General features: G+C 37.3%; 2 protein-coding genes across 8 annotated transcripts; one reads left to right on the top strand and one right to left on the bottom strand.

Moving 5' to 3' along the window:
- LOC123715007 (myoneurin-like) lies at positions 1–12,428 on the bottom strand. Of its 7 annotated transcripts, none has more exons than XM_045669765.1 (17): positions 12,037–12,428; positions 10,630–10,758; positions 10,313–10,417; positions 9,359–9,466; positions 8,449–8,583; positions 8,191–8,241; positions 7,578–7,730; positions 6,709–6,794; positions 6,508–6,589; positions 6,319–6,396; positions 5,686–5,777; positions 4,939–5,068; positions 4,765–4,854; positions 4,145–4,286; positions 3,712–3,915; positions 3,004–3,439; positions 1–2,927 (listed from the first exon to the last, which is right to left on the bottom strand). In XM_045669765.1, exons 2-17 carry the CDS (start codon positions 10,751–10,753, stop codon positions 2,850–2,852), a joined length of 2,094 nt encoding a protein of 697 aa, XP_045525721.1. In that variant the 5' UTR covers positions 10,754–10,758; positions 12,037–12,428; the 3' UTR covers positions 1–2,849. The 7 variants fall into 7 exon arrangements, with proteins under 7 accessions (XP_045525721.1, XP_045525723.1, XP_045525725.1 ...); XM_045669767.1 differs by having other exon boundaries at positions 4,939–5,062; XM_045669769.1 differs by having other exon boundaries at positions 4,939–5,053.
- Positions 12,429–20,777: 8,349 nt separating this feature from the next.
- Positions 20,778–26,214, top strand: LOC123715144 (ras-related protein Rab-24-like). Its single transcript, XM_045670004.1, has 5 exons — positions 20,778–21,208; positions 21,905–21,993; positions 24,094–24,220; positions 24,311–24,458; positions 24,606–26,214. The coding sequence occupies exons 1-5, from the start codon at positions 21,095–21,097 to the stop codon at positions 24,728–24,730; spliced, it is 603 nt and encodes a 200-aa protein (XP_045525960.1). The 5' UTR covers positions 20,778–21,094; the 3' UTR covers positions 24,731–26,214.
- Positions 26,215–27,447: the final 1,233 nt, after the last annotated feature.

Raw genomic sequence — 27,447 nt, 5'->3', positions numbered from 1 at the left:
ATAAAACTCTATATTTAATATAATATTAATAATATTGTGTCTGTGAAAAAACTCGACTTGCACTCCACCCGTTACTTCGAGAAAAACGCGACAAAATCGCGCCGTTCCCGCGCGCCAATCGCCCCACAGAGCGTATTTAGATTTGTAAAATAAAAATACACTTCGCGGCAACAAAAATAGAAGGATATTCCCGCGGTGTCTATCAATCGAATATATATATATAATATATAATAGATGTCGATAGAATTAATTCTCAAACATATATCAAAATTCTGTTTAAAGACATATTATAAAAATTATGTAAAAATAAATTATATCAGACCCGTCAAATCAAAAATCCACTTTTCAGCGGGAACATCTGCGAGAACGTACTCTATAATAACAAAGCTTAGATCTAACCACGCTTCGGGGTAAATGTTTCGAGACGCCCGAATCGGTGAAGCCCAGTATAAAAAATGCAAAAAATATGTTTGCCAAGGCGTTCGGGATTCTTTTGATCGCGGCGTCTCGACACACTTGCCGCGCAGCGTACGCGTAAACTTATTCTAAAATAATTCATAACTATAAAATTACTTTAAAGATTATATAACAATGAAATTATATTTAAATACATCAATTTCTCCTCCACATAGCACTCGGCTAACAATGATTCGATATCCATAATACATATACACATTTTCTGTCCCTTTTCATACATTTGTAAAAATTGAGACCAAACACCTCCCGCCCTATTTTGAGACAACGTCCGCACCATTGAACTCGATCTTCGATACTTTTCGTGCGTAAAGCACCGATCGATTCTCCAGTCGTACGCGATTCGAACGCGCGAGTTGCACGTACACGCACGTATGTAAATATACTTCGGACTCTATATATTATATTTAAAAAGTTGCGACGTTCTCTTTTTTGCAAAGTCTTTGGATAAAATCAATAGAAATCTACATACAAAGTTCCTTACGCATGTCGACTGACGCGAGCGAGTCACGAAATCAGTGTAAAATCAGTGCAAGGCACTTCAAAAATCTAAATACGCTCTCGCATCCCGTTCTCTATCTACTTGCAAAGGATATCCCATATAAAATCGCCAACTTCATGGGACTGGTGTGTCGATATTCCGAAGGCCCAACCCGGCTACTGCCACAATGTACAAGATATGTAAATGGTGGGATCATTTCCCATTTCATTCATAAGACGTCAGGATCCCATGTGACTTACAGTGATGTCAGGATCCCAAATAACATTTGACCAATTTGTGGCCGTTATTTGTGACAGTTGATTTTTTGTTATCGTCAATAGCCGAGTTGAGTTCCCAAAAGCGATCGCGTACCGTAACATAATTCGATATATTTTATATATACAATACATATAATTTCTGTAATATTTCAAGGCTACAGACCTGAATATGAAGAAAGGAACGAATTTCTATTGGTTAAACTTGTCTGTATTGGTCATGATCTGTCGGTGATCTTGGCTGTGGTGGTAGACGATCAGCGTCCCGTGTCGGACACATTTCACGATAGAAATAGGTAGAACACTTTAGAGATACAGTTGTATGGAAAATAGATGCGTTCGTGAGCTGATTTCGTACGTATACGAACGAAGGCGTCAGGCCTGTATTTTTCCCGCATTTCACTAATACACATTTGCCTAACTACAAATGATGTTACAGTTCGCATTCGTTTCCAGGCGAACACCGAATAAGCTAAAAACGTCGCGTCGTGTGACTTAATCTAAGAGTGAGATAGTGAAACTGACAATTCTATGTAATTTACTATTTCTATAAAACTTGGTGTTAGACAAGGCTCACTTTGGTCATCGTACACACTTAGGGTCTAATATCTAAATATAACGAACATTTATCATCGGTTTAGACTGTTCGAAGCCTTTAGCGCAAAGATCGGTAACTTTATTGCTACCGATATCTTTCGTCTCGCCGGCCTTCAAGAATCTGACAATAATTCTTGCCGTATGACAGACACATCACAATGACATACAATTTTGTTTACGCGTCTGTGTAACAAACGAATATCAGTCGTGTTGCATTAAGGAACATTTCACATATTCCAATTTCACTATCTCACCGTAACATTTGGACTATACAGGTGGTCGATTTTAACATAACAAACTCGATAGCGTAGTTAAGGAAGAAGCCGAGATATTGATATGAAATTTCTAGGCATTTTTATATAGAGATGAAATCCGTAATAGAGACAGCCTGTATAGTCGAAACTTAGAAATGTCTAAAAAGGCCTAAATCTGCCCATTTATAACCCGCCTATGTAACAGCTTAATAACACGTACTTACACTAAAACTTTAAACATCATAATCTATAAATGTCTATGCGTTTTTCAAATCCGCTTCCTATTCAGCACAAACAATAAAATTAATTCACCCTGTATACACGTTCGCCGTCGAAATAAATACATTTGTAAATAATCGGGATCGACACGACTTTGGAAAACGCACGAAACATACACTATACAGGTGTCACGAAGCGCTAAGATCCCGAAGGACGGATCGAAGATAAAGATCCTTTTAAACTCGGTTAATTTACATTTTAATATTGACAAACGTTTGGTTTAATCGGTAACATAATGTGCAATTCCAATAAAGCTAAAACATCCTTTACAATCGAGTGGGAATATATATTCAGTAATATTCGATAAAAATGTCGAAGAAGTCTAAAAATATATTTTATTAATTTTTTGGTTAAATAGAACCGAAGGATACTCATGACACACCGACGGAGAAGTCGAAACAGAAAAGGTTCACGAATTAGACTAGAAACGACACGAAATACCGTACCGTAGGATCTCAGCGAGTCGCGACATTCGAGAGGGGCGGCGGCCTATCGCTTGAGGCGCTTGTAGTTGGCGAGGTGACTGTTCAAATGCTGGGCGAGCTGGTCCGCGCGCGCGAACGAGGCCTGCAATCGGAGAAGCGTCATTAGTCACGGGTCTGCCCGGCTCCGGGGGTCGGCGCGAGGCGGACGGGGGACGCACCTTGCAGACGACGCAGCGGTAGAGCTGCTTGGCGTGGTTGTGCGTGTGGCGCGTGAGCGAGTGCGCGTGCGAGAAGCGCTTGCCACACTGCGCGCACGCGTGCGGCAGACGCGCCGGCGCCGGGTGCGCGGTGCTCGCGTGGCGCCGCAGCTGCTCGTAACGCGGGAATTGCGCGCCGCACACGGAGCAGCGCCCGGCGCGCTCGTCCGCCGAGTGCGACGCGTCGTGCCGGGCCAGCTCGGCCTCGTCCTCGAAGCACTTGCGGCACACCTCGCAGCGCACCGTCATCGAGCCGCGGTGCGCCTCGGCCCGGTGCTCCCACAACTTCTCCTTCCTGGTGAAGGTGGCGCTGCAGCAGTCGCACTCGTACTTGTCCGACGACCGAGCGCGGGACCGGCCTCCGCCCCCGCGCGACTGGTGGCCGCGTCGGTGGATCCTGCAAAAGTGAGTTTATTTCGTCTGAGGACGGCGATAAATCTAAAAGGAATCATTTTGACGTTTAACTAAATAATCCTAATCCTTGGGATTGATTGGCTCCAGTTCAAACAATTCGTATGACTCTAAACTCTTCTCGTCCGCTCCACGCCCTTGACTTGCGAACTGGTAGTAAATGTAAATTTTAAATTAATTTAACTTCTCTTCTGACGTTCATGAGTGTACTCGGTTACCTACCTACCTGGGTATGTGTCAAAGCTACGTAAAACTCACTTGAGCGTCACCCGCGTGGAGTACCACTTCTTGCAAATATGACACTGAAAACTTTTATCGGCCGACTCGTTCTCGCTCTCGCTTATCTCGTCTTGCGCGGGAATCGGCCCCGGAATGCCGCCCCTCTCGGGATCCGAATCGGACCCGGAGTCGGAGTTGGTCCCGGATTGGGCAGATTGGCCGTGAGACCAGGCGCCGAAAGATCTAAAACACGATTCATAAAAATATATTTTTGTTTTTCGAAAGACGACCCAACTTAGTTTACTTCGAGAAAATCATTAAGATGTAACAAAATGCATGATTAGACGGTTCTTCACATATACATAACAACGTAAACGTAACGTGGCCAATTGCGGCCAGAAAGTTAACTCATTCTGGCTGAAATGACATTCATGGCAGAGTTACTTATAATTAAGATTTTCTGTTTTCTTACCTTTCATCGTTGGTGTTCTCCAAGGAGTTGAGCTCGGTGGGCTCCTTCTCTTCTCCCTTTTCCTCTTCTCCTTCGCTCTCCGAGCTGCTAGAACTGGAGCTGTCCGAGCTGGACGACGAACTGGAGCCGGAACTGGAACTGCCTGTGATAGGGTACAAAAAGTAAGTGGACCAGCAAAAACCAAACTGATGATAGTGGATCGAGCCGGAAAACTTTTAAATATCACTTGCAACATCCGAGGCATCAATATTGTCGAACGCTAAGCGTACTGGGGATCGCAAATCTGCAATAGCACTTGTCCCCGAAATAGAAAGGAAAATTGGAATGGCGATAGATGCTACGGCCACAAATGTTCCTGCATTTGTATTTCTGTATCTTCCTGTGAGGAGCAGAAACGTGCAGAATCGTAGACCCAGATAGGCAAAGAAATGACGCTTTTGAAATGTGGTGCTGGAGGCGGATGTTAAGAACCACGGTATTCTTACAATTAAACACACCAATGCATCTATTTTAATTTAGCTCCATATTAAAACCCGGATATAAACTATATGTCGACAACGCATCGTCATGTACTTTGGTCACACAGTGCATAACGAGAGAAACTAGAAAGTAAAACTCACCAGAACCAGAACTGCTGCTCCCGGAATCTGAATTGGAACTGTCCTCTAACTTTTCCACTCTCGTCTCCAATTCTTTGACGGACGCTCCACCTGTATGACGTAATTTATGAAATAGATTTCTGAATGTCTTTTTAAAAACCCCGGACGTAGACATTCTATTAACACCCGACTCACCTTCCGAGCTCCGAACGGAGAGTACGTCGTCGTCTTCCCTCGTCAGTCGCTGAACTTGGTCCACGGGCGGCTTCTTGAAGTTCGCAGCCAGGAGGTGAGCCTCATACAAATCATCCTGCAAAAGCTTCATCTGTTACCATTATTATTACTCGCAAAGGTTTTTCATTTTACATTTCATATTTGTGGGTTTCGCTCCACTTGAATGGAACGAAATAAATAGACTAAATACTGGAATTGATTTCTGCCCAGGGGGCAGCACCGGAGCATCCTAGGAAACGAAACCAGGAAAAGGAAATTGGCTGACGACATCACATGGGTTACTGGGGAGGAATGGATGGAGAAGAGATCCAAATAGAAAGTACAGGGCGGAGGCTTTTGCCCAAAAGTAGTCCCGGTCCATACTGCAGAACTCGTATACGATAACAGAGTCGTCGGGAAATGAATGTCACTGACAGTTTGAACGTGCGCAATGCAACGCGTTCTGACTCCTGATTGGTCGTTACGAGTGAAGGTTGTTGTTTTTCTATAAATATAAGATTTTTTGTTATGACGCTCATGACGTTAGTTAATGGAGAGTTTATTTTCTAACGTGGTTTTGAAGAATGGTGACATTTCATTCGAACATCATACATATTAAAAAACTTATTTTTAGATAACGAAAAACATAATTAAGCATATATATATATATATATATATATTATATATGCAACTCTCCATTGAGATTTTCAATAGAAAATAACTACGTACCTTATCAATATTGGCGTATTTCTCGTGTATATGTCTCAAGGCACGAAGGTTCTCGTCCAGACTTAACGAATCGGACGCCTGACTCGGAGATCCTGGAAAGTGATGAGGCATTTGTGTTTTACAGATTAAAATCGGCGCTGAGACACCCTTCATATCCAATAACCGCATCTCAGTCAGTAAAAGTTGTAGTTGATTATTTAGAGAGTTAAGAGAACCGTACACAAATTCACATTTGACTTTTAGTTATTTATTGGTATATCTTTATGCGTAGAAATGTTAAAATAGCTCCAGTCTCGTTTTGCAGGTTTGCCATTTTATTTCGCTCATTTGTGAGCTTCCGAAAACGAAAATTATTTTTTATCATTAATTATTAGCGCAGAGCTCGTCGATTCACTAACCGGGCAAAAGAATTTTCATTTTGAGTTTAGGTATACATAATATAGAAGAAATGACCTGATTTCATCATTTGCGAAACGGCATCATCACTATTTTCTATAACAATTAATTGTCTATGGTCAAACAAAAACGACAAATGTACAAAGCCAAAATGTTGACATCTCTCGCGCGTCTTTAGCCTTTTGCCTACAATTAGTATTCACTTTTGATTCCCGGCATAAAAGTTCAGGTACATACCCAAATCTGGTTCATCATCACTGTCGACCGGAATGGGCTCCGTGTTTAGTGGCATCAGGTTGTTCCGAACACGTATTTCTGGAAACATGGCCATGAACATAACTCACTCGTTTAAAAGAGACAAAATAATGTATTGATCATTGCACGATCTTTGAACCGCTGAAGAGGCATCAGTTAAAAAAAACTCACTTCCTTCCTGTGGATTCCGGTTCATCTGATCGATCTTTCTGGGTCTGCCTCTCTTCCCTTTCACTCTATCCGTTGAGGAATTCTGGAAGATCAAATCGAATACATAAAATAAAGGCGATACAAATGTTTCAAAACATTAAAAAGCCCTCAGTATCTTGTCCAACAAGTCCCCTTGTTCCGAATAAGACAGAACGTACTCACCCCATCTTTCTTAGTGGGCGTCCGCTTCGTGTATTTTCTTTTAACTCTAGGCGTGGATTCTCCCGCAGACGAAGAGGCCGCTGAATCTGAACGAATTTAACTCTTGTAATTAAACAATTCTTGGTGAAATCCTAGTACACAAAAACATAAATTATTCATTTTATATACAATGACCTCCCTCCGTCCATTGTGACGAGCGCAGTTTTCAGGTTCGTACTCTACTACATAGAGTGAACGTGTTAGCCAATTTCAACAGTAATCTCTTAATAATATTGCTTATGAATTTTACCCATTAAAATAGATTTTTCATTTAAATACTCTTATGTATATAAAAACTTTACACGTTTAAAAATGCTAGACTAAGAAACGCAAATTATAATATAAGCCTCAAATCTAAGACAAAGTTAAAAAAGGAATCCACTTATCATGCAATCTTTAACTTATTTATTACTTATATTTGAACATTGGTTTAACTGTTTATAAAAAAAACAACTATCTAAGACATGCTTATTCCATTATTCCTTCAATCTTACAACGATTGCGCTGTTCCCTTTAAGTTTCTTCCGGACTAAATTAACATATTTACTTCGTCAAAGAAAAGAAGTTTTTGTAAACATTATGTATTCCATCTTTGGCTATATCTTTAGTACAATTGTTTTTTGTTCTATAGAACGAAGTAAACTTTATAGTACAAAGTTTACTCGTATTTTGTCCGATTTATTTATTGTATCGTGATGTATTACACCCGAGACTAATAAAAAGCACTTTTATCTAAAATAAAAATGTATTGAAACAAGTAAAGAAAGACGTTCTAATAACACAGTCCGGGCGAAGCTGTCAAGACCATATATCCATGCACTAAGCGTTACCTTTTCTTTTAATAAATTTCGCATTCCTCCTCACACCCACATCACTTTTCCTCACCACCTTCGAGGGGGTTCTCTCACCCGCTTTCCTCACACCCCCCATTTTACTATGATTGGTCTTTTTGACCCTCGTCGCCAATGAGCTTTTGGATTTCGCTTAGGACAAATATACGAAATAAAGATATCGTTACGACAAATTGGCCCAAATTTTATGTGGATTTTAATATCCACTTAGAATCGATCTCGAGACATATAGATGTGCATACAGTATACCGGCGCCGGACTACAGACACGTCGAAACACGTCATCGTTAAAATGTTGTTTTTATCAATTTCTATAATTCTACATGGAAACATTTGTTTTTGATACAAATAAATAAAGGAAAGTGCATATCTTATTGCCTTCAATAGCGTTAGAACGTCTAAAAAGATTTGCAATCAATTCAGTACAGCGGTATATACTCTGTATATAGTTTGGAATAGCACAGAATATTTCATTAGATGTACATTTAAAGCTTTTACGTTTCAGTATCGAATGCGCAGAGGATGGCTCTGTGCCCATTTAATGAGGGATTTGAATAAAGATATATTGTAAATATATTACCAAATAATCTTACCTGCCGTGTTCCTCCGTCTGAATTCTTTTTTCGCTTTCCGTTCCAATGCTTCTGAAACAAATCATTTTATACAGACTCAAAATTATACAACAAACAGTATTCAAGCGCAATCATAGTCGAAAAGAGTGTAAAACGACTCAGCTGTGGCCCAATCCCAATCGAACGAAACGAGCCGTTAACATCGGAGAATTTGACATTTAAAGAATGCATATCGGACAATTGACTACGAGAACGATGATTAAATGAACTAATACCAACCCAGCTCCCGAGCCCTTTTCCTCGCGAGATATTCCGGACTCGTCTTGTCGACGCGCGGTCTCCCTCTCTTTCTCTTCTCGGCCGAGTCCCCCTGACTATTGCTATTGCTGTTACTATTTACGGACATGACTGCGGCTGCAACAATGGAATGAAACGATGAAAACGTTGCATTACAAATAAAGTAGGGAAAAGCTGCAACACATGCTTTATACTTTGAGTAGACTTCGTCTTTCAAAATATTAATCGGATATATTTTTAATAACCTATCGCATTTACCAATAAATGAGTTCAAAGCGAACATTAAAACAGAAAACCATGCAAAAACATGGTTAATCTTTCACAAATTTTAAAACAGACTGACACACATTACTATGATATTCGTGATAATAATATCATCCTTTCTTTAATGCGCTTGTTGTAACACAAGTATATCAAAACAGCGTTAGAAATTTCACTTCAGTTAACAATTACAAAAACTTCAAGGGATCTAAAAACGCATTTTCAACGGATAATTGCAGATCAAAACAGACCAGATTCGCAAATGAAACCGCAGATAGAGTTTAGAAACTTAAGTTCTTTTAATATTTCTTGTATTCTATATAGCTCAGCGCTGGTGTCTGACTTTAAACACAAATTGCTGGTTAACCCGCAGGAGGGGAGTGATAGCATTCAGTAGGTGACGAGTGCGGACCTCGTATTCGCTATATCGCACTGCGCGTACGCAGTAGAGGCGTAAATTACAAACGTACGCCCCTACTACTGCCACAATAAATGTAAAGTTAAAAACATTAAGGAATTTACTGCGGCACAGTAAAATAACAAACCGACTCTTACTAATCATAAATACACCATTCGTGGAGTCGCCTACGGGATGCGTTATTCAAAAGCGAAATCCTACAAGCATACATACCCATCTCCCTGGCCTGTTTTCTCGCGGCCAAATTGGCCAAGTACTCCGGGCTGGTCTTATCGATCCTCGGCCGACCGCGCTTACGCTTGACGGGCGTCGCCGGCGCAACTAACGCGAAAAAAAAGCGAATAAATCATGCATCTATCTACCGTCTCTATCTACGAGGCATTCACTAAATAAATGCTTTTTGATTTATAAAAGAAAAAGCCTAACACTGATTCTAAAGAGAAGAGAACACGTGAAATGTCTATAACTTATTAAGGAATTTTACGTTATGCGAGAGAGACAATGACTAAATCTAAATGATAGCTGCAACATTGCATGTCAACTAAACAAATAGATTGGATAGATACTACTGTTTCACTAACATCTCTAGCTTTTCCCTCTACCACTATGCTTAGACTATAAATCACACTCTGAAGTTCATGGTGATGTACCTCCTTTTGTATTAGAAAAACAGTCAGCAAAAAACATACTTATGCAATTAGGTAATAAAAAATACTACTACAGTAAAGCTACCACTATATCAGGTCCAAAGGCAAGTTGTGTGCATCTGAACACATTTTAGAACACAGTAATTGGTTTTTTTCAACTTTTAAAATAAATAAGATTAAAAAGCCCATCATCGAAGCCATACCATGAGCGTTTTAAGCATGACTAGAGACAAATTGTAGTGTGGCTGTGGAAAAGCAAAGCCATTGAAATATTGGGGATGCCAGCTATGCTGGCTCATGGTATATGCAAATTAAGAAAAAAATAACAAAACACAAACATGCTTCACACATAAAACATGAATAAAAAGCGAGACAATACTATAATGAATAAATATTTTTTTAAGGATTGAAATGCATCTTTAAGTTACTTTGTACTATATATATATACGGTTTCCTTATTAACTACTCAAAAAGTTATCCTAAAATGATATTTCTACAAATAAACTTCTCTATCACTTACCAATATTTATTTCGGGTTTGTGTCTGGCTGCATACAATTCTACAGCCGGTGGAACAAAATGAGACACAGGGGAGCGATAGTCCACACTCAGTGGAAGTGGAGGAACTGAAATAAGTAACAAGAATTATAAATTTACAAGAAGTTTTAAACACAGACATAACAGCCAAGCTTGAAGATATTATTGATGGATTACTTTTTAAAGAAAATTTGCGAAAAATTATTGTTGTTTCACACATCTTCCATGTTATAGACCAATAAATAATCTCGAATAGATGGACAGATATGTTAAAGACATTTAGAGATAATTTAACGCTAACCTTTATCCAATCCATAGATATCTCCATTTGATTCTACCTTGGGCTTCTTGTCAGAGGAACTGGTCCCCTCACGGGAATCCTGAAGCTGCATCATAGATCCTAACTGACTTTCACACAGTGCCATTGTTACTGGAACATGAAAAGAGTAAAGTAAATACATACTCTAAAATTTGCATAGTACATTTTCAGGTAATAAATAAATAATTTAAGAATTAAGATCTGGCTTTTTAATGGACATAAAAGTCTCACATACTATCACAATTTAATAGGTGATATGACTTGTTTTTTTAACTGGATACTATAAAAGAATGGAATTAGTAGCAGTATAATTAAAATAACACATCAAATTATAGCATATCTGTATAAAATAGAAAAATTTATTAAATTTTTCCAATCCTTTTTTCAACAATAATAATACTATATATAATAATAATAATACAATAACTTATACTTAATAATAATATTCAATATATTTTACAGGCCAATCCTAAACCATTTATATTTAAATTGCTTATTATATTTAATTTATCATAATTTTATGTAATATTATATATAATTTATTAATATATATAAATAAAATAAATATGACTTACATAAGTAATATAGGTGCTAGGATATGAATGTTATTTATGTATCCTACCATTATTAACTATAACATTTATTGTAATGTACAATCACAAAGATTTGTAAAAAAAAGATTCTATGAAATAAGTATTTTTAAGCAATAAACAGGTGTATATTATGTATAAACTATTAAAAGTTACACAATATTGAGAATTGTAATATTAGCCAATCTGTGTTTGTTTATTACTGCTGGTTTGTTTGTTTATTACTATCACATTGATGGACTATGTTATATCTTCAACATATACAAGTGTTTTAAGCTAAATTTTAGATTACATACAAATTCTTTATCTCATTTACAAATAACATATTTTTATTACTCTATTTCTTTAGAATGAAATGGTCAAGTTAAATGATGTTGATAATAATATTGCTTAGATGTACATTTTGTTGCTAAAGATTTTGCTACACTCTAGACGTCAATCCTCCTAGTAGATGAATATTTTTTATACTTAAAAACTTTTGTTTATTTTATAATTATTATAGAAAATACTACAATATTTTGAACAGCAAACAATTAAAACCAAGCAAATTATGAGAAGATCAGATTAACTGTAGGAGTACCAGCATTCTTTTTGCAAATACTTTCTTTGAAGCTTTTCAGTGGTGTGTTCATTCCTTTTAATACAGATAATATACAACAACTAGATGATCTAATAAACCGTAAGTAATATTACATAGGCGAAGAATGATAAAGAGTATCTAATAATAATCAAAGCAAGTTAAAAACAAAACAGTACTAAGTAATTACTTTTCTTATCGAACCTATAAAATTATACTCACCAAAAGCATAGAGACCATTTTATTATGAAAAACACATATAAAGTTATATACACCGTATATGAATTAACAAAACTTGCACATTAATACTTATAATCGGTTGTCATTAGTCCAAATTAAGAAATAACAACAAATAAACTTGTTCAAAACAATAAAACCTATGGAAAATTGTTAGGTAGCACAAAATCAATTGGCATAAAATGGTTGAAGGCACAAACGATAGAGAAAACAAGTGTTCCGCATTAAAACAGACGATATTTAATACGCGCACTACATAATTGTGTTAAGGGAAAGATTTTAAAAGTAATAACAAAAGTTTACAAGCGCGATTCACGAAGGTATAAACAAAATTCGCAAAACCTAAAAACTGTCTCAACGTCCATTACTTCAGAAAGAAGGTGATGCGACTGCCTTGGAGGAGAGTGAAAAAGACAAAATTATTTTGATGATGGCAACATTAACAGTAAACACAACTAGACTAAAAGACTTGACATAATTTTCAAGTTATCAATAAAGACATATACACTTTAATTCTAATATTGAATTTTGTACTTTAATACAATACAATAAGGTCTATAATACTGTCTTAATGTTACGATATGTTGTGCCAGACGTCAAATTCTAGAGTTACTATAATTTAGTCGCATTATATTACATTTAGCAAACTCACACAAAAAATATTAAATAATCTAACTACCATACTCTTAAAAATTGTGTACATTTATGGTACAGTCTTATTAAATATTAACCTTATATTCTTATCAATTATATTTTAATTTTAGCCCTAAACCAGCAACATTTAACTGGGTGTGGGAAAGGTAAGCATTGGTGCAAGCAGTGTGAAAAGGCAATAGTTATAGGTAGGTCGGTCGCTGAGTTGGCATTGTATTATTACTTCAACTTTGATAACATGCTTGTTATCGCGTAGTACGACGAGGTTACTCCTTTTGTGCGGTTTCACCTTGCTAGATTGTTTATTCACTCGCTCACGTTTTTATTGATCTAGACTTAACGATAATAATATAATGTAATGTTGTACTGATAAAGGTTCGAATAATTTTTCGAAAATGATTTTTAATATTTTACTGGCTTCAATCTTTACTGCAATTCGCAGTATAAATAAATTCATATATGTATCTTTTAAATATGAAATATGTTTAAGACATTTTTAATATTTAATAATTTAATCTCAATAATTTCATATAATAATTTCGTAAAACTATTCAATTATCAATTTTTTATCTGTATTAATGGCTCCGTCTTAAAAAAATTAACAGAGTTCATTGCCTACCTAACTTTTACATCGATATTCTTTGTTCAGTTTCCAATAAAATATTAACATCTCATACTTGGTATTTATTTGATATAATTACTGTGAATTATTCCCTACCACTTATTTGTGCTGGCATTACTATTATAAGTAAATTATATATTTAGTTGAATAAGTTTTATTCTGCAAGAAAAAGATTAAGTCCGTGAGACCGTGAATATTTTCTAGTGTATTTAACTATAATGATTATATATTACTATATAAACATCCTATATATATATATATATACTATATAAACAACAACATATGACTATAAACATTCGTTTATTTAACTTTTGACAGGTCACGCACATGAAGTTTCACAATAATATTCTGCAGAATGTACTACAGAGAATACCGTACTTCATGGACGGTCACCGCCCACTTAGTGATGTGCCATTCGTAAGGAATGACCATAGACTATAAAAATCGTTCGAAATAATTCGATTTCATAAATTATTTTGTTTATGCAATGAAATAATTACGTTGTAATCTACCGTACCTAGTGATGGAATAAAAGTTTTTCGCTGTTTATAAATCTAAAATAATGGTTTAAACTTACAGAAGTTGGTTCAGTTGAAGCCTTTATACTACAGGGTGCCTTTGAATTCATTCTCAATCATTTGAGGGTAAATAAAACATGAACTAATGAACACATCCACATGAATTTTAAGGGTAATACTACAAAACTGAAATAATTAAAACAACTAAAATAGGTACTGTATTCACAATTTATTTTTTAAACATCGTCTGATTCTTCTCCATCTGAACTCGAATCATCATCGCTCGAGTTCTCAGTGACATTAATGACTAATTCCCGTATAGTTATATTGTCAAATGCAACATCTCGATCCCAATCCGACATTATCAGGTTTTTTGTTTTCTCCACTACACTCGCCCAGTTTTCAGGCGTCACACTTTCGTACGCTTTTATTAATAAATCCAGCTTTTTGTTGCGGTGAAAGGGGGACTTGTGTTATTCCTCGCAGCATGTCCTTTAACTTGTGCCCAGATGAGTTCTACTGCATTATATTGGCAGTGATATGGGGGAATTCTGACAACGGTATGCCCATGCTCTGCAGCCATTTCGTCTATTACGTATCGTTTTGGCTGCTTCTTTCTTTTTAATATTTTTAGTAACTCTACTTTTAGTAGTGACTCGTCCACCTCTTCCCCATTGTCACGGAGCCAGTTTATTATTTCGTGTTTTCTGTTAGCCTGCGTTGGCATTTTATTAATTTGACGAGAGTGATAAGGTGCATTGTCAATAAATATTATTGATGGCTCTTCGAGTGATGTAAGCATTTCTCTGAACCGCTTTTCGTACACTTCTGAATTCATCTCCTCGTGGTAGTCTCCTGTTTTCTGGGATTTGAAAGCTAAAAGAGCATCTGGCACAAATCCTTTTACGGTTCCTGCATGGCAAATAATGAGTCGTTCACCTTTTCCTATTGGCACTGCGGAAGTGGAGCCAGCAGTGTCGTCAGTCCAAGTTTTTGACACCGTATGATTCGCATTGAGCCAAGTTTCATCAGTAAAAACAACATTCGATATTAGTCTTCAATATTAGTTTATTTAATTTACTTGAATTACTATTAAATTGTAAAAATAACTTTTTTGTGAGAAATAAATAATTAAATAAGTTTCAATATCAATCAATATCCAAAATCAATATTTTTGCGAAACGTCAAAGACTGACGATGAGTAGGTATTATGTTTTCTATGATTCACTGAATGTTTACCAAAGATGGCGACAGCGGTTTGTTTGTGTTTGTCTTGTCAGTGCCACAGGTCAGGGAATTTAACGAAATTCTCCATAATTCGAAGTATGCGGATATATGTTGTCGACTCAAAATCAATATTTTTTTATGCTTTGTTATTCATATAAGGTTTCAATCGAGTCTACCGTACCCCTGGACGAAATTATTAATATAGAATCCACATCATACATAATAAATAAAAGCGCCCAAAAATAAATCGATAAAATCGATTTCAAAAAGAATCGAATTAGTAAAACTATAGGGTATAACTATTTTCACTAGTACTCGAACTGTCAAAAGTTAAATAAACGAATGAAATCATGATAGGCACTTCGAGTCTTAGTGTTGCCAGATGGTCTCGGCTACATACCTCTAGACTAATTTGATTTCCCCCCAGAGATCCCCTAGGTTGCCTTCACCAAGCGGATGGTGGCATGGCCCCTATGGCGCGATTCTTTAAAGCGGCGGTCATTTTTTTTTTCTTTTTTTATAAAATAGGGGGCAAACGGGCAGGAGGCTCACCTGATGTTAAGTGATACCGCCGCCTATGGACACTCTCAATGCCAGAGGGCTCGCGAGTGCGTTGCCGGCCTTTTAAGAATTTGTACGCTCTTTTCTTGAAGGACCCTAAGTCGAATTGGTTCGGAAATACTTCAGTGGGCAGCTGGTTCCACATAGCGGTGGTGCGCGGCAAAAATTGCCTTGAAAAACGCTCAGTCGTGGAACGGCGGACGTCGAGGTGATACGGGTGGAATTTTGTGTTTTGCCTCGACTTCCGATGATGAAACTCAGCTGCAGGTATTAATCCGAACAACTCCTCTGAACACTCTCCATGGTAAATGCGGTAGAAGATGCAGAGTGACCCCACATCTCTACGCAATGCCAAAGGATCGAGCCGCTCGGAGAGGGATTGGTCATCGACGATTCGAACCGCTCTTCGTTGGATACGGTCAAGTGGAAGGAGCTAGTACTGGGGAGCCCCCGCCCAGAGGTGAGAACAGTATTCCATGTGGGGCCGTATTTGCGCTTTATAGAGTTGCAAGCGGTGGCCCGGAGTGAAGTACCGTCTCGCCTTACTGAGCACACCAAGCTTTTTGGAGGCTAATTTAGCCTTTCCCTCCAAATGACCGCGAAACTGAACGTCGTTCGATATGTCAACGCCAAGTATTCCGATGCTGGCTGTGGCTTCAAGAAGAGTGTTTTCGAAAAGAGGAGTAGCGACAAAGGGTATTTTTTTCGCGGAAAACGCGCAAACTTGTGTCTTCTTGGGGTTAAATTGGACTAGGTTTAGTCTACCCCAGTCCGAGACTCCACGTAGTAGAGTTTCGACTTCAGACACAAGTTTGTTCCGGTACTCATCGACAACTGCCCGAGAAATACCTGCCCGGCCAGTGTAAAGAGTATCTCAAGTGCTGTCGTCCGCATAGCAATGAATGTTGCTAAGTTGCAACATGTCATTGATATGCAGAAGAAACAGGGTCGGGGATAGAACACAGCCTTGTGGGACCCCAGCATTCACGGGTTTAAGGTCGGAACATGCTCCGTCGACGACGACCTTGATGCTCCGATCGGCCAGAAAGCTGGAGATCCAGTCGCATAATTTCTCGGGAAGCCCGTAGGCTGGAAGCTTCGAGAGCAGTGCTTTGTGCCACACCCGATCGAAGGCTTTCGCTATGTCCAAACTAACCGCTAGCGCCTCCCCCTTGGACTCAATTGCCTCTGCCCATCTATGTGTAAGGTATACTAGAAGGTCACCAGCCGAACGACCACGACGAAAGCCGTACTGATAATCGCTAATCAGCTGGTGGCCCTCTAGATACCTCAAGAGCTGGCCATTAATAATGGATTCCATTATTTTGGAGAACAAGGAGGTTATAGCTATTGGACGATAGTTGGACGGATCAGAGCGATCGCCTTTTTTAGGGATCGGGTGTATCGAAGCGGTCTTCCAGCACTTCGAGCCGAGCCGAGCAAGTACAGGTACCGGAATAGGCGCGTCAGGACCGGAGCCAACTCAGGAGCACAAGTACGCAGCACAATTGGAGGGATACCATCCGGCCCGCTCGACTTATGAATGTCCAAGGAAGATAGTGCCTTGCGAACAGCACGTTGCCGGAATGTGATTTCCGGCATTGAATAATCACACCGCGAAATCGTCGGTGGTGATCCCCCTCGGTCATCCAAAGTCGAGTTGGACGCGAAGAGACAGCCCAAGAGGTCGGCCTTCTCCTTCGCAGTGTGGGCGAGCGAGTCATCCTCCCTGTGCAGCGGTGGAATGGATGGCTGACAAAAAATCCCTTGTACAGCTTTGGCGAGAGACCAGAAGGCTCGAGTCCCCGAAGGGAGTTGGGCCAATCTCTCGCCAAATCTGGCGATGTGCTCTGACTTTGCCTTAGCGATTTCCCGTTTGAAGGACCTGGAGGCTGAGTTATATCCTTTTTTATGTTCGCTGGTATTGGCATCACGAGATATCGCCGCTTCCGCCCATGCATTAAAGCATTCTCGCTTTCGACGCGATGCTGCCTTGCAAGAACGCTTAAACCAGGGCTGTGACTTGCCACCGATCGGCACCGCAGAAAATGGAATAAAGAGTTCCATGCCCTGCAGAACCACTTCGGCGACAGAGGCAGCGACGGAATCTGGAGCTTCCGACGAAAAGCACATAGGCCCCCAAGGGTAGGACGCAAAGAAAGACCGCATCCCATCCCAATCTGCTGACCGATAGTGCCAAATACGGCGACAACCCGAAAAACGGGGCCGAGGAGGGCGCGTAGTAGGCACAGTACTCCGGACCACACAATGATCCGATGAACCCAATGGCGGGTCAACAGAGACTTGATAGGTCTCCGGATGTGAGGTCAGCAGAAGGTCCAACAAAGAGGGTTTATGACCATCCACATCTGGTATTCGCGTAATCGCAGGGACCATTTGTGACAGGTCGTAAGCTAAAGCAAAGTCGTGAAAGGATCTTCCCGCGTGATCGGTGGTTTCCGAGCCGAGCCAATCGGCATGGTGAGCGTTAAAATCGCCAAGTATCGTGATACTTGGCGATTCAGCGGTAGGAACCCCTTCGAGCAGGGAATCTGTAGCCATTTGGATGTGCTCAATGAGTCGGTCAGTTTCGGTATTTCCGCTATGGGACCTATACAGGCATGCGTAGAATCGCGGATGGTCATCGTAGTCTACGCGCAGCCAGAGGCTAGATAGGTCCCTTCCTTCAAGCGACCCGAGGCGACGAGAACAGATATCCTCTCTGACGTACACGCAAACTCCCGCCCGCGGCACAAATGAATGTTCCAATTTGTACCCCGGGTAGGAGAGGTAGGAAGTATCAGCCGGGGAGGATATCTGAGTCTCAGTAAGGAAGAATAAGGCCGGCTTCGCTGTTTCGAGGTGAAAGTGAACCGCGTTAAGATTAGAGTTGAGCCCCCTAACATTGGTAAAGTCCACTGAGAGCGTGGAAGGGGATGCCTTCGGTAAATTCTTCCGTTTGCCCCGAGATCGAAACCTATAGTTTTTAGCGCAGTTTTTGCCCACCCCAGAATACGAAGGGCAGCCTGTGCATCCACCACCGAATACTGATTGTTCCGATGATGGACGCTCAGAGGGGGATTCTCCACAGCGGAAACGTGTGGTACCCCCCTGGGGTAATCTCTGTTTAAACTGCATCTTCATATTCTGGGGGGGGGGGGGAATTGATGGGCTCCGAGAGTCTCACTCACCGCACGAAACGCGAGTACAATAAGATGAACCTATTGCATCACTTCACGGCGGTTTTCTGTGAGATAGTGGTACTGCCCCGGTCGTGCCTGCCCGTTTGGCTGAAGCCCGAAAGCAACAGCATGGCACTCCCACTAGGAAGGGGGTTGACTGACTGCACTGGTGAAATAACCTCTGTCACAGGTTATTTCACCAGTGGACGATGGGGTTGTCACGTCCCGACGTCATGTTGGGATTGCTGGGAAATGAAAGGCATTACGCAAAGTATCTGTTATAAAAAATGGATTGACAGGTTCAAGTTTATTCGATGTTAGTTAAACGAATATACAATTAGTAAGGTTTACCATACGGATTTTTACGATGTGTTCGTACTTCAATTGAGTTCCAAAATCAGGAACGTGATATACAAAAGCAAAAACACTGTATTTGGCGTAGTTGAAATTTTCCCTAGAAAAGCCCCAAATATTCTTTCCCTCTATTCTGCTCCTAACTCGGTTGAGAAACCTCTACATCTAGGGGAAAATTTTCTGATCTGGCAACACTGTGCAGTCTACAGAACACCCATAGTACTGTGGTACCATAATCTTAAATAATAGATCTGTGGACGTTGACCCATAGACATCTAATGGTCAGAAAATTGTACAAAAGATATAGTTTAGTGACCATGCACATTAGTTATAATGTAGTACCTACAACAGAAATCACATTCATGATAAAATAAATTTCCTAATTAACAAATCGTACATACAAGGTATATATGTCAGGAGTGAAACTTCTTTGTAAATTAATTATTACTAAGGTAAAATCCCCAATAGATGATGATGTACCAGTATATGATCACTCCATGTATTTGTATATCTATATTCACACTGTTTACATACTGTATTCGTGCTAATGATATTATAAATAAATAAAAAATCGAGACACAAAATGTTATGCGACAGAACCTGTATTTTTTCTCGATCTCCCTTTCTCATTCTCTTCCAATCGGTTTCAATGGCTCTCATCCTTTTCGTTGACAAAAACGCTGCATATCTTCGTGACGTTTCTTTCGCAAAAAAATTACTCTCATGCGCCTAAAGAAGGTGGGGCTTAGGTGTGAGCTATTACCGGAGTCCACAGGTAGCATATAGTGGAATGACCGTAAGATATTGCAGCTAGCTGCTTGATGCAGTCCCTGACCACATACTGGCAGCGTTAGAGGGTGTAGTGGGGAGCCCTTAGGCTCTTCCAGAAAAACTACAAAGATCCAGTGAAAACGTTGCGACAAAGCGAGTCAATGCCTCGTGCACAGTGATTGATGAAAAAGGGTGATCATATCATCGAAATCGAAATGGTTTAGTCAAAGCACCAATTTATTGTTTAGAAGCGCGGCTTCCAAAAGTAAACTAGCCATGATCTAATATTTAAAGATTTGAGTAGATCGAATATAATAACTATCTTGTATGTAGCAATGTATAAAATATAAAAACTATAACCACACTAGTATAAGTTTAAGGACAGTTTAGGACATTGTTATTCAATTGTATTTATTTATGATCCACAAAATCTTAACAAATATTACATTTATAAAAATTATCGCGCAATATATTGCAAAAAATAACAATAGAATTTATATTTTTTGTAATTTTGGAGGGTACCAAAAAAGGTAAAGAAAAACTAAACCTTTCAAGAAAGGAAACTTAGGAAATATAAAATTAAAATCGTGCAATTTTATTGTAATCATCGTTAATAAGGAAATTAATTCATGTATACTTACATGTATATGTGTAACATGCACGCGCATGAATACAACAGCTTTTTTATAAAACTTTAATGTATTTTTGATTAATATTTCAAACTATCCCTAAAACCGAGTGTACATTAAGGGGTTTTAATCGATATTTAGGGGTATTTTAAGTTGGTGCTAGGGGGAACATTCTATAGGTGTTGGAATCATTGATTTTGGTTTAGTCGAGAGCGGTATCTCTATTTTCTACTAATTATATTATTACTGTAGTTAACACAATTTATAATTAACCTTCAACCTTCTATTGCCATTCTATTACTGAGTCTGTTAACTATGGTGACTTGAGACTTCTGTATTTTGCTTTAAGTAATAAGTTTTGAGACGGAATTTTAACAATATTCTTTTACAATAAGGCGATGTATAGGATTTTAATGTAATAAAATACTTAAATTAATATTATTTTTTATATAAAAGCATATCTCAAATAAAACTGTAAGGAAATGTAATAATGAAGTTTTAGTCGAAATTCATATTATAAGCACAATGAGTCGATGTGATTTTAAGATTGTGTTATTAGGCAGTGAACATGTTGGAAAGACTAGTTTAGTAATTAGATTTGTGAATTGTCGGTTTAATGCTTCAACGCCATACCAAAACGTATGTACTTTTTAAAATTATTCTAAGTCTATTTTTATCATTTCTTCGACATCTTAAGATAATTACAAACGCCTACTACGGTGATTGTTTCAATTAATAAAACTAATAAAACTTAATGACGCAAGGGGGTGTTTCATGATTATCTCAATTACTTTCAACATACATTAACTACAGAACTTTTTTAATGTTTTGTAAATTATGCATCTATTATTTATAATCATTCAATATTTATACTTTTTATAATATTTTTTATTGTAGAATGGTGTTCAGCTTCATAATTATTGAATTATTTATGCAATAATTATTGAAGGCAATTTATATTGCTGTGCTAATATTTTAAATCGACAGGGTCATCCTTCTTAGGAATGTATAAATCATTGGAACTGAACTACAATATATTAACTAAAAATGCCCTAAATATGTTATCCAATAAGTATACAGCACATTTAGTAAATAAATTGTTAAAAATAGTAGTACTGAGAAATTTATCTCATAAGGACAGTGAATTTAAATTTTAATGTCTTCTTTAATTAGATTAGATTTTTCTGAGTTAATCTATGTATACATACTCAGTGTTAGCCTCAGTAAAGATGTTGTTTTGTTCTGTTGCATTTTTGGCTAAAAAACACCATTGACATAATATGATAACTGAATATGTTCTTGATACAAATTAAATATGTTTTTATCCTATTTCAGACTATTGGCGCAGCTTTCTGTGCCAAAACAATATATGTGAATGGAAAACCATTCAATGTTGGAATATGGGATACTGCTGGTAGTGAACGGTAAATATTAAAATAGTTCAAATTTAAACTGTATTTTTATTACATGTTTAAGAAAATAGATTAAAACAAATAATAATTAAGAAAAATGTGTTTATTAATTTTAAGTACAATTGTATTACAATGTGTAAGATTTGGGAACCCTTTTAAGTAAAAAATACCTTTGTCAGGGTTTCCAGCTCTTTCATAACAAACTTAATTATAAAATATTTAATTTAGTTACATCTTTTATTATTATTATTTTGTTATTGATTTTTAACTGTTATCATTTAGTGCATAAGTGAGTGTGTGAGTGAGTCAGTGAGTGAATGAATAAGTCTGTAACTACGTACTAGGCCTCAGAAGAAGCTCTAACTCTGTGTAGGGTACGTCCATGAGCCAGTCCTTAAGTCGTATTTTTAGAATGTAGACGGTAAGCGGGTAGATGTTAAGCAGCCTATTTAATTCATTATAGATGTAGTCTGCTTGCATATTGCATCTGGTGAAGTCAGTCCTTACGGTCTGACCCAGGTCAACATCTCTATTTCTTTTTAAGAACAGCCTACTATCAAATGGTAGCGCTCTGTGTGATTTTAAAATTAGATTCAGGACATACAGCTTCCTAACGGAAAGTAATTGGCTGAGATGATAAAGCTCTTCCGATGGGAATCTGTATGGCCGTAACAGCATGACCTTTAATAGAGCGCTATGTCCCTGTTCAAATTCCAAAAAAAAAATTCAGGACATACAGCTTCCTATCGGAAAGTAATTGGCTGAGATGATAAAGCTCTTCCGATGGGAATCTGTATGGCCGTAACAGCATGACCTTTAATAGAGCGCTATGTCCCTGTTCAAATTCCAAAAAAAAAATGTTTTATTGGCCTATCCCCATATGTTTATCCTATATCAATCCTATGTCAATACGAACTGAACAAGTGCTATGTAAATTCTTTAAAGTATTTTATCCGATGTAATGCGTCGCAAAATTTAAAAAATATATGTTAATTTCCTTAATCTACCAGTCATGGACTCTATATGGGGATACCATGATAGTCGCTCGTCAATTTGAATGCCCAAATATTTGATAGAGCTAACTTTTGCTATGGGAAGACACGGGCAGTTACTGTCTCTTTGCATATTGCAGTGATGTATTTTAATTTTAAAATATTTAGGTGGTTGAGTTCGATCAGAAATTCTGAAGCATACATAGTTAGTTTTCTATTTATTGAGAGACAAAAGATTAAAATCAAGCCACTTAGCAATAGTTGTCAGTCCAACTTCCGTTGATTTTTTTTACTTCTGCCCAGTTAAGCCCTGGGAAAAGTACAGCCGTATCATCCGCATAGGAAAATATTTGCCCGTGATCAAGTTTTAGATTGCTTAATGCATTAATATATATTAACAATAATGTTGGAACTTATATGCTTCCTTGCGGAACCCCATAGGTGATTTCCAATTCATCACTTAAAACAAGTATTAAGCATTGTAAAAAACAAGATTTATAGATCTAAAGAGAAATCAAATCAACTGTTAAAGGAAAGTTATTCAATGCAATTCAATTAGTGGTTAATCTCCTCATACTTGAAAATTACTCATAGGTATAGTCCCATTAGGAAATACCTTATGTTGCCCAATTTAAATATCAACATACAGACATACAGGATTTATGTAGTGTTCATAATGATAATGAGTTACGAAACAACAAAAAAAGATAGTTTCTTTTTTTGTAATATAAACTATCATTTATTCATAGGTGTTTGTAAACATTATAATTTACTTCAGCGAATTTGAAAAATCTAGGTCATGGAAATGAAACATGACATAATATATCAAATTTATTTGAAATAATGCCCTAAACTTGACCCTTTTATAAAACAATGTGCCCAATTTATTATTAAAATGCCTAAAACCCAAAAACTTGATGACGTCAAACACATAAGGCAAATTAGAACAAAAATAAGATTTCCCTTAACAGATACAGAAATTTGATGCCCAGACATGGATTTTTTCCATCCAAAATTATAGCAAGTTGGAAGTAAAATGCGGCTGATTAACTGTTCTTCAATACAATATAGAATCTTGTCTTGTCTGATCTTTTTTTTTAAACTTTTTGTTAATTTCCAGCTATGAAGCGATGACACGTATGTATTACCGCGGTGCGCATGCGGCGATTATATGCTATGACCCCTGTTGTCTCGAGTCTTGGACGCGACTCCGGCATTGGTTGCAAGAATTGAGGACAGTTGAAGAAGTGAGAAATTAAAATAAACTTATGTATGGCCAACATAAGCTTGGCTTTTGTAAACAATGTATGCAAAATTGTGTTCTTGGGTTCTTTCAGGAGTGCAAAGTATATCTCTGTGGTACCAAAAAAGATCTAGTTGACTCCAATGAGGTGCAACGAGAGGTCCCGGAAGATATAGTACATACATACTCTCAAGGTCTACATGGACACTTTCTAACTTCGAGCAAAACTGGAGAGAATGTTGGTAAGAGTTCACAATATCGTAGAAGTTTAGTAAGTTTTTTTGTTGTAAATTGGACTAAATAATAAATAAATTAAAATCAAAAGCTATTTTTAACAGTGGAAAATATAGAATTAATAATTAATATGGTTTAATTATTATTATTTACAGAAGAGTTATTCCAGAAGATAGTAGAGGATTGTGCAGCAGATATTAATGTGATGAAGAATGTGGAAGAGTTAAGAGTACAATTACAAAAAGAGGATGAAAAAAAGAAAGTGTACTGTTTCTGCTGATATTGAATACAAACACAAATACTCTGTTTTTTCAAAAGAAAACGCGTCATATATGCATTGGTTAAAGTGTTTAAAGACGATAAAAGTATAGTCTGCCCATCAGAAGCATTTACGAGTTATTTTTTTCAAGAAGGAATAGATGCCGCTACAACACTTCAAATGTCTTGGGGCGTTGGTCTCAGACTGCTTTGCTTTAGTTAATTATTTGGTTCTCTTTGCGATCCGCTTTCTGAGACTAACGACACATTGTTATGCCTTGATGTATTTCCTCACATGCTTCCTTCACCAACCGAGTTTTAATATAATTCTACTCAAAGTCATTACCTCAACATTGAGAATCCCATTATACTAATACTACATATATATATACTCTTGTGTCTACTCTTTCAGTGTCCTGAAAGATCAATACGAATTCGCCTGACAATTGACGAATTACGAACTGACTGTATATAATACAAAATTATGACTGAATATTATTTTGTGGCTCTGTTTACTCTACAATGTATCTTAAGACCTAGAGCGCTGTCAAATGTATTAGAAATAATTCATAGATTTAACAAAAGCCTTATTATTCTCAAGTAGACTTATAAATACACAGTTACTTAAAGAAGTAACTGTCAAAGCAAATGTTAAAGATTATTTATTTTATTTACATTTATTGTGCTATTATGCGCTTTTGACTATTCAACAATTCGACAAGGCTCATAAAATAAGTATATTAAATATAGAAGATGTATTAAAATTATAAGTTTTAATATAGTTTAAAGATTTGAGACTGTGATCAAACAAATATTTTTATATTCGGGATCTCAAGTACCAAATGTATTTAATTTAGGTTCAATAAAGCCTTGATGCCTTCTATTCATAGACGATTTTCCACATTTTTAACGAGTAACGTATTCCGTGTCAATATACTAAAATATTATTTACCTTGTTTCTTATGTCAAACTTTACGTTAACTCTACCACGCATTATTTTGTAAATAGACAAAACCCAAATATTCTTAAACATTATTTTTAAATTAACTGTCACCTGTTATGAAAAAAGTAAGTATTGAAATTTCATTACATTGCTAGTTAACAAATACATACGTATTTTTTTATTCAAAGGCAAACCATAGGTTACAAACGTAGCTTCAATTGGTTATAACTGTTTTATTTGGACAACACATTCGATAACTGTCGTATAGAATTAAAATCCGCCAGATCCAGAAAGGTGAATTTTACAGTATACATTTTTTTTTGCTGGTAACAGTTACGTTTAACTGTTATTTTTTAAAAAAAGATACTGAAATAATAACTAAATGAAAAAAATAGATTTAGCGGTTATTGATAATGACACTCGGATCTGACGGATTTTGTTTCTCACAGAAATAGATGTGGCGGAGATCGATGCCAACTACGCAACGTCATTATCAACTTATAGGGTGTTCTAAAATTACAGATTAAGAGGAAGTAAAACTACCAAAAATAATAAATCTAAACTTTAATTAATATCGCCAAAATTATATCAAACACAATTTTCATTTTCTTCAAGCGGTACGCATACTAGATCTTAGCGTTCTTCGGAATTGTCATTATTAACTTCAATGTCCCTGTAATAAGCTAAACTCTCAATAGTTCTCCAGTCTTCACCAAAGTGTTTTGATAACAGGTTCGAAACATCAGCAATCTTTTTTATATTAATTTTATTCCCCTTTCGTCTTATTACAGGTTCCCATTCCGCAACTTCTTGTTTTCTTAGTCACATATTTTGGTTGAGTATATTCGCTTCTGTAGTTTTCCTCTCCTTGTACGCTGACATTCTAGCGACCTTTGTGCAGTATAAATCGTTTGCAAGCATTAAATTTGAAATGCCAGCTGCCTGGAGGTTTGCATACATTATTCACTTCGTTCTTCCAGTCATACACTTCAACATCCACCCCCAAATGTTTTACAACAGTTGCGTGTTTTGTAAATATATTTACATAAATTTGTGGGTCGCAAATGACTGACATCTTCTTTACTTCCTTTTCAATTGTTGCAAATAACCTGTCGGGCGGTAAGAATGAATGGCCAACCATGGAAAATATAATTTCAATTTTCTTTACATGTGGTGGTGCATTTGATTACAACCATTTGACCGCCGCAACCGTCAGCAAACAGTCTTACTCTTGTTTTATCGCTTGGGATATCCAAGCTGATCAATGTGTCGAATACTGCACTTGCGATTTCAGATGAAGATTTTGCATGCTCATTTTCACACCAGTAATAAGTTCGTACGTTATCTAAAGCAGATTTCGATGTACCAATAACGACTGTAAAATTTCTCATATTGAACTGCCTACTAAAGTAAGCCGCTTGGTCGGGCAGTTTAGGCAGCGCGCTGTTTTTTTGGCAATCGAATGACATTGAAATGGTATCATGTTCTTCCTTTTTTAATAAGTCATAAAAGGTTTTGGCTTTCAGGCTATGTAACCTTTTTTGGGTTATGTGAATCTGTTTCTCTTGGCCATTTGTACTTTCTATTTTCCTTTTTAATTCAAAACATCTGGAGCAGGTATCTTTCAGGGGAGAGCCAAAACTAACATTGTACTTGCGGTTAAAGATTTGTCTGAAAAATGATTGTTTTACCTTTAAATAGGGGGTACTTGCAATTTGCTCTTCATACATTTTCCACAGCTTTTTAATATTTAATTCAGGTGGCAAGTACAGTCTTACAAACGATTTGGCCCTGCA

Source organism: Pieris brassicae, chromosome 10, assembly GCF_905147105.1.
Source record: "Pieris brassicae chromosome 10, ilPieBrab1.1, whole genome shotgun sequence".
Lineage (NCBI taxonomy): Eukaryota > Metazoa > Arthropoda > Insecta > Lepidoptera > Pieridae > Pieris > Pieris brassicae.
Note: the sequence above shows the minus strand (reverse complement) of the source record. Positions and strands in the feature narration are given on the sequence as shown.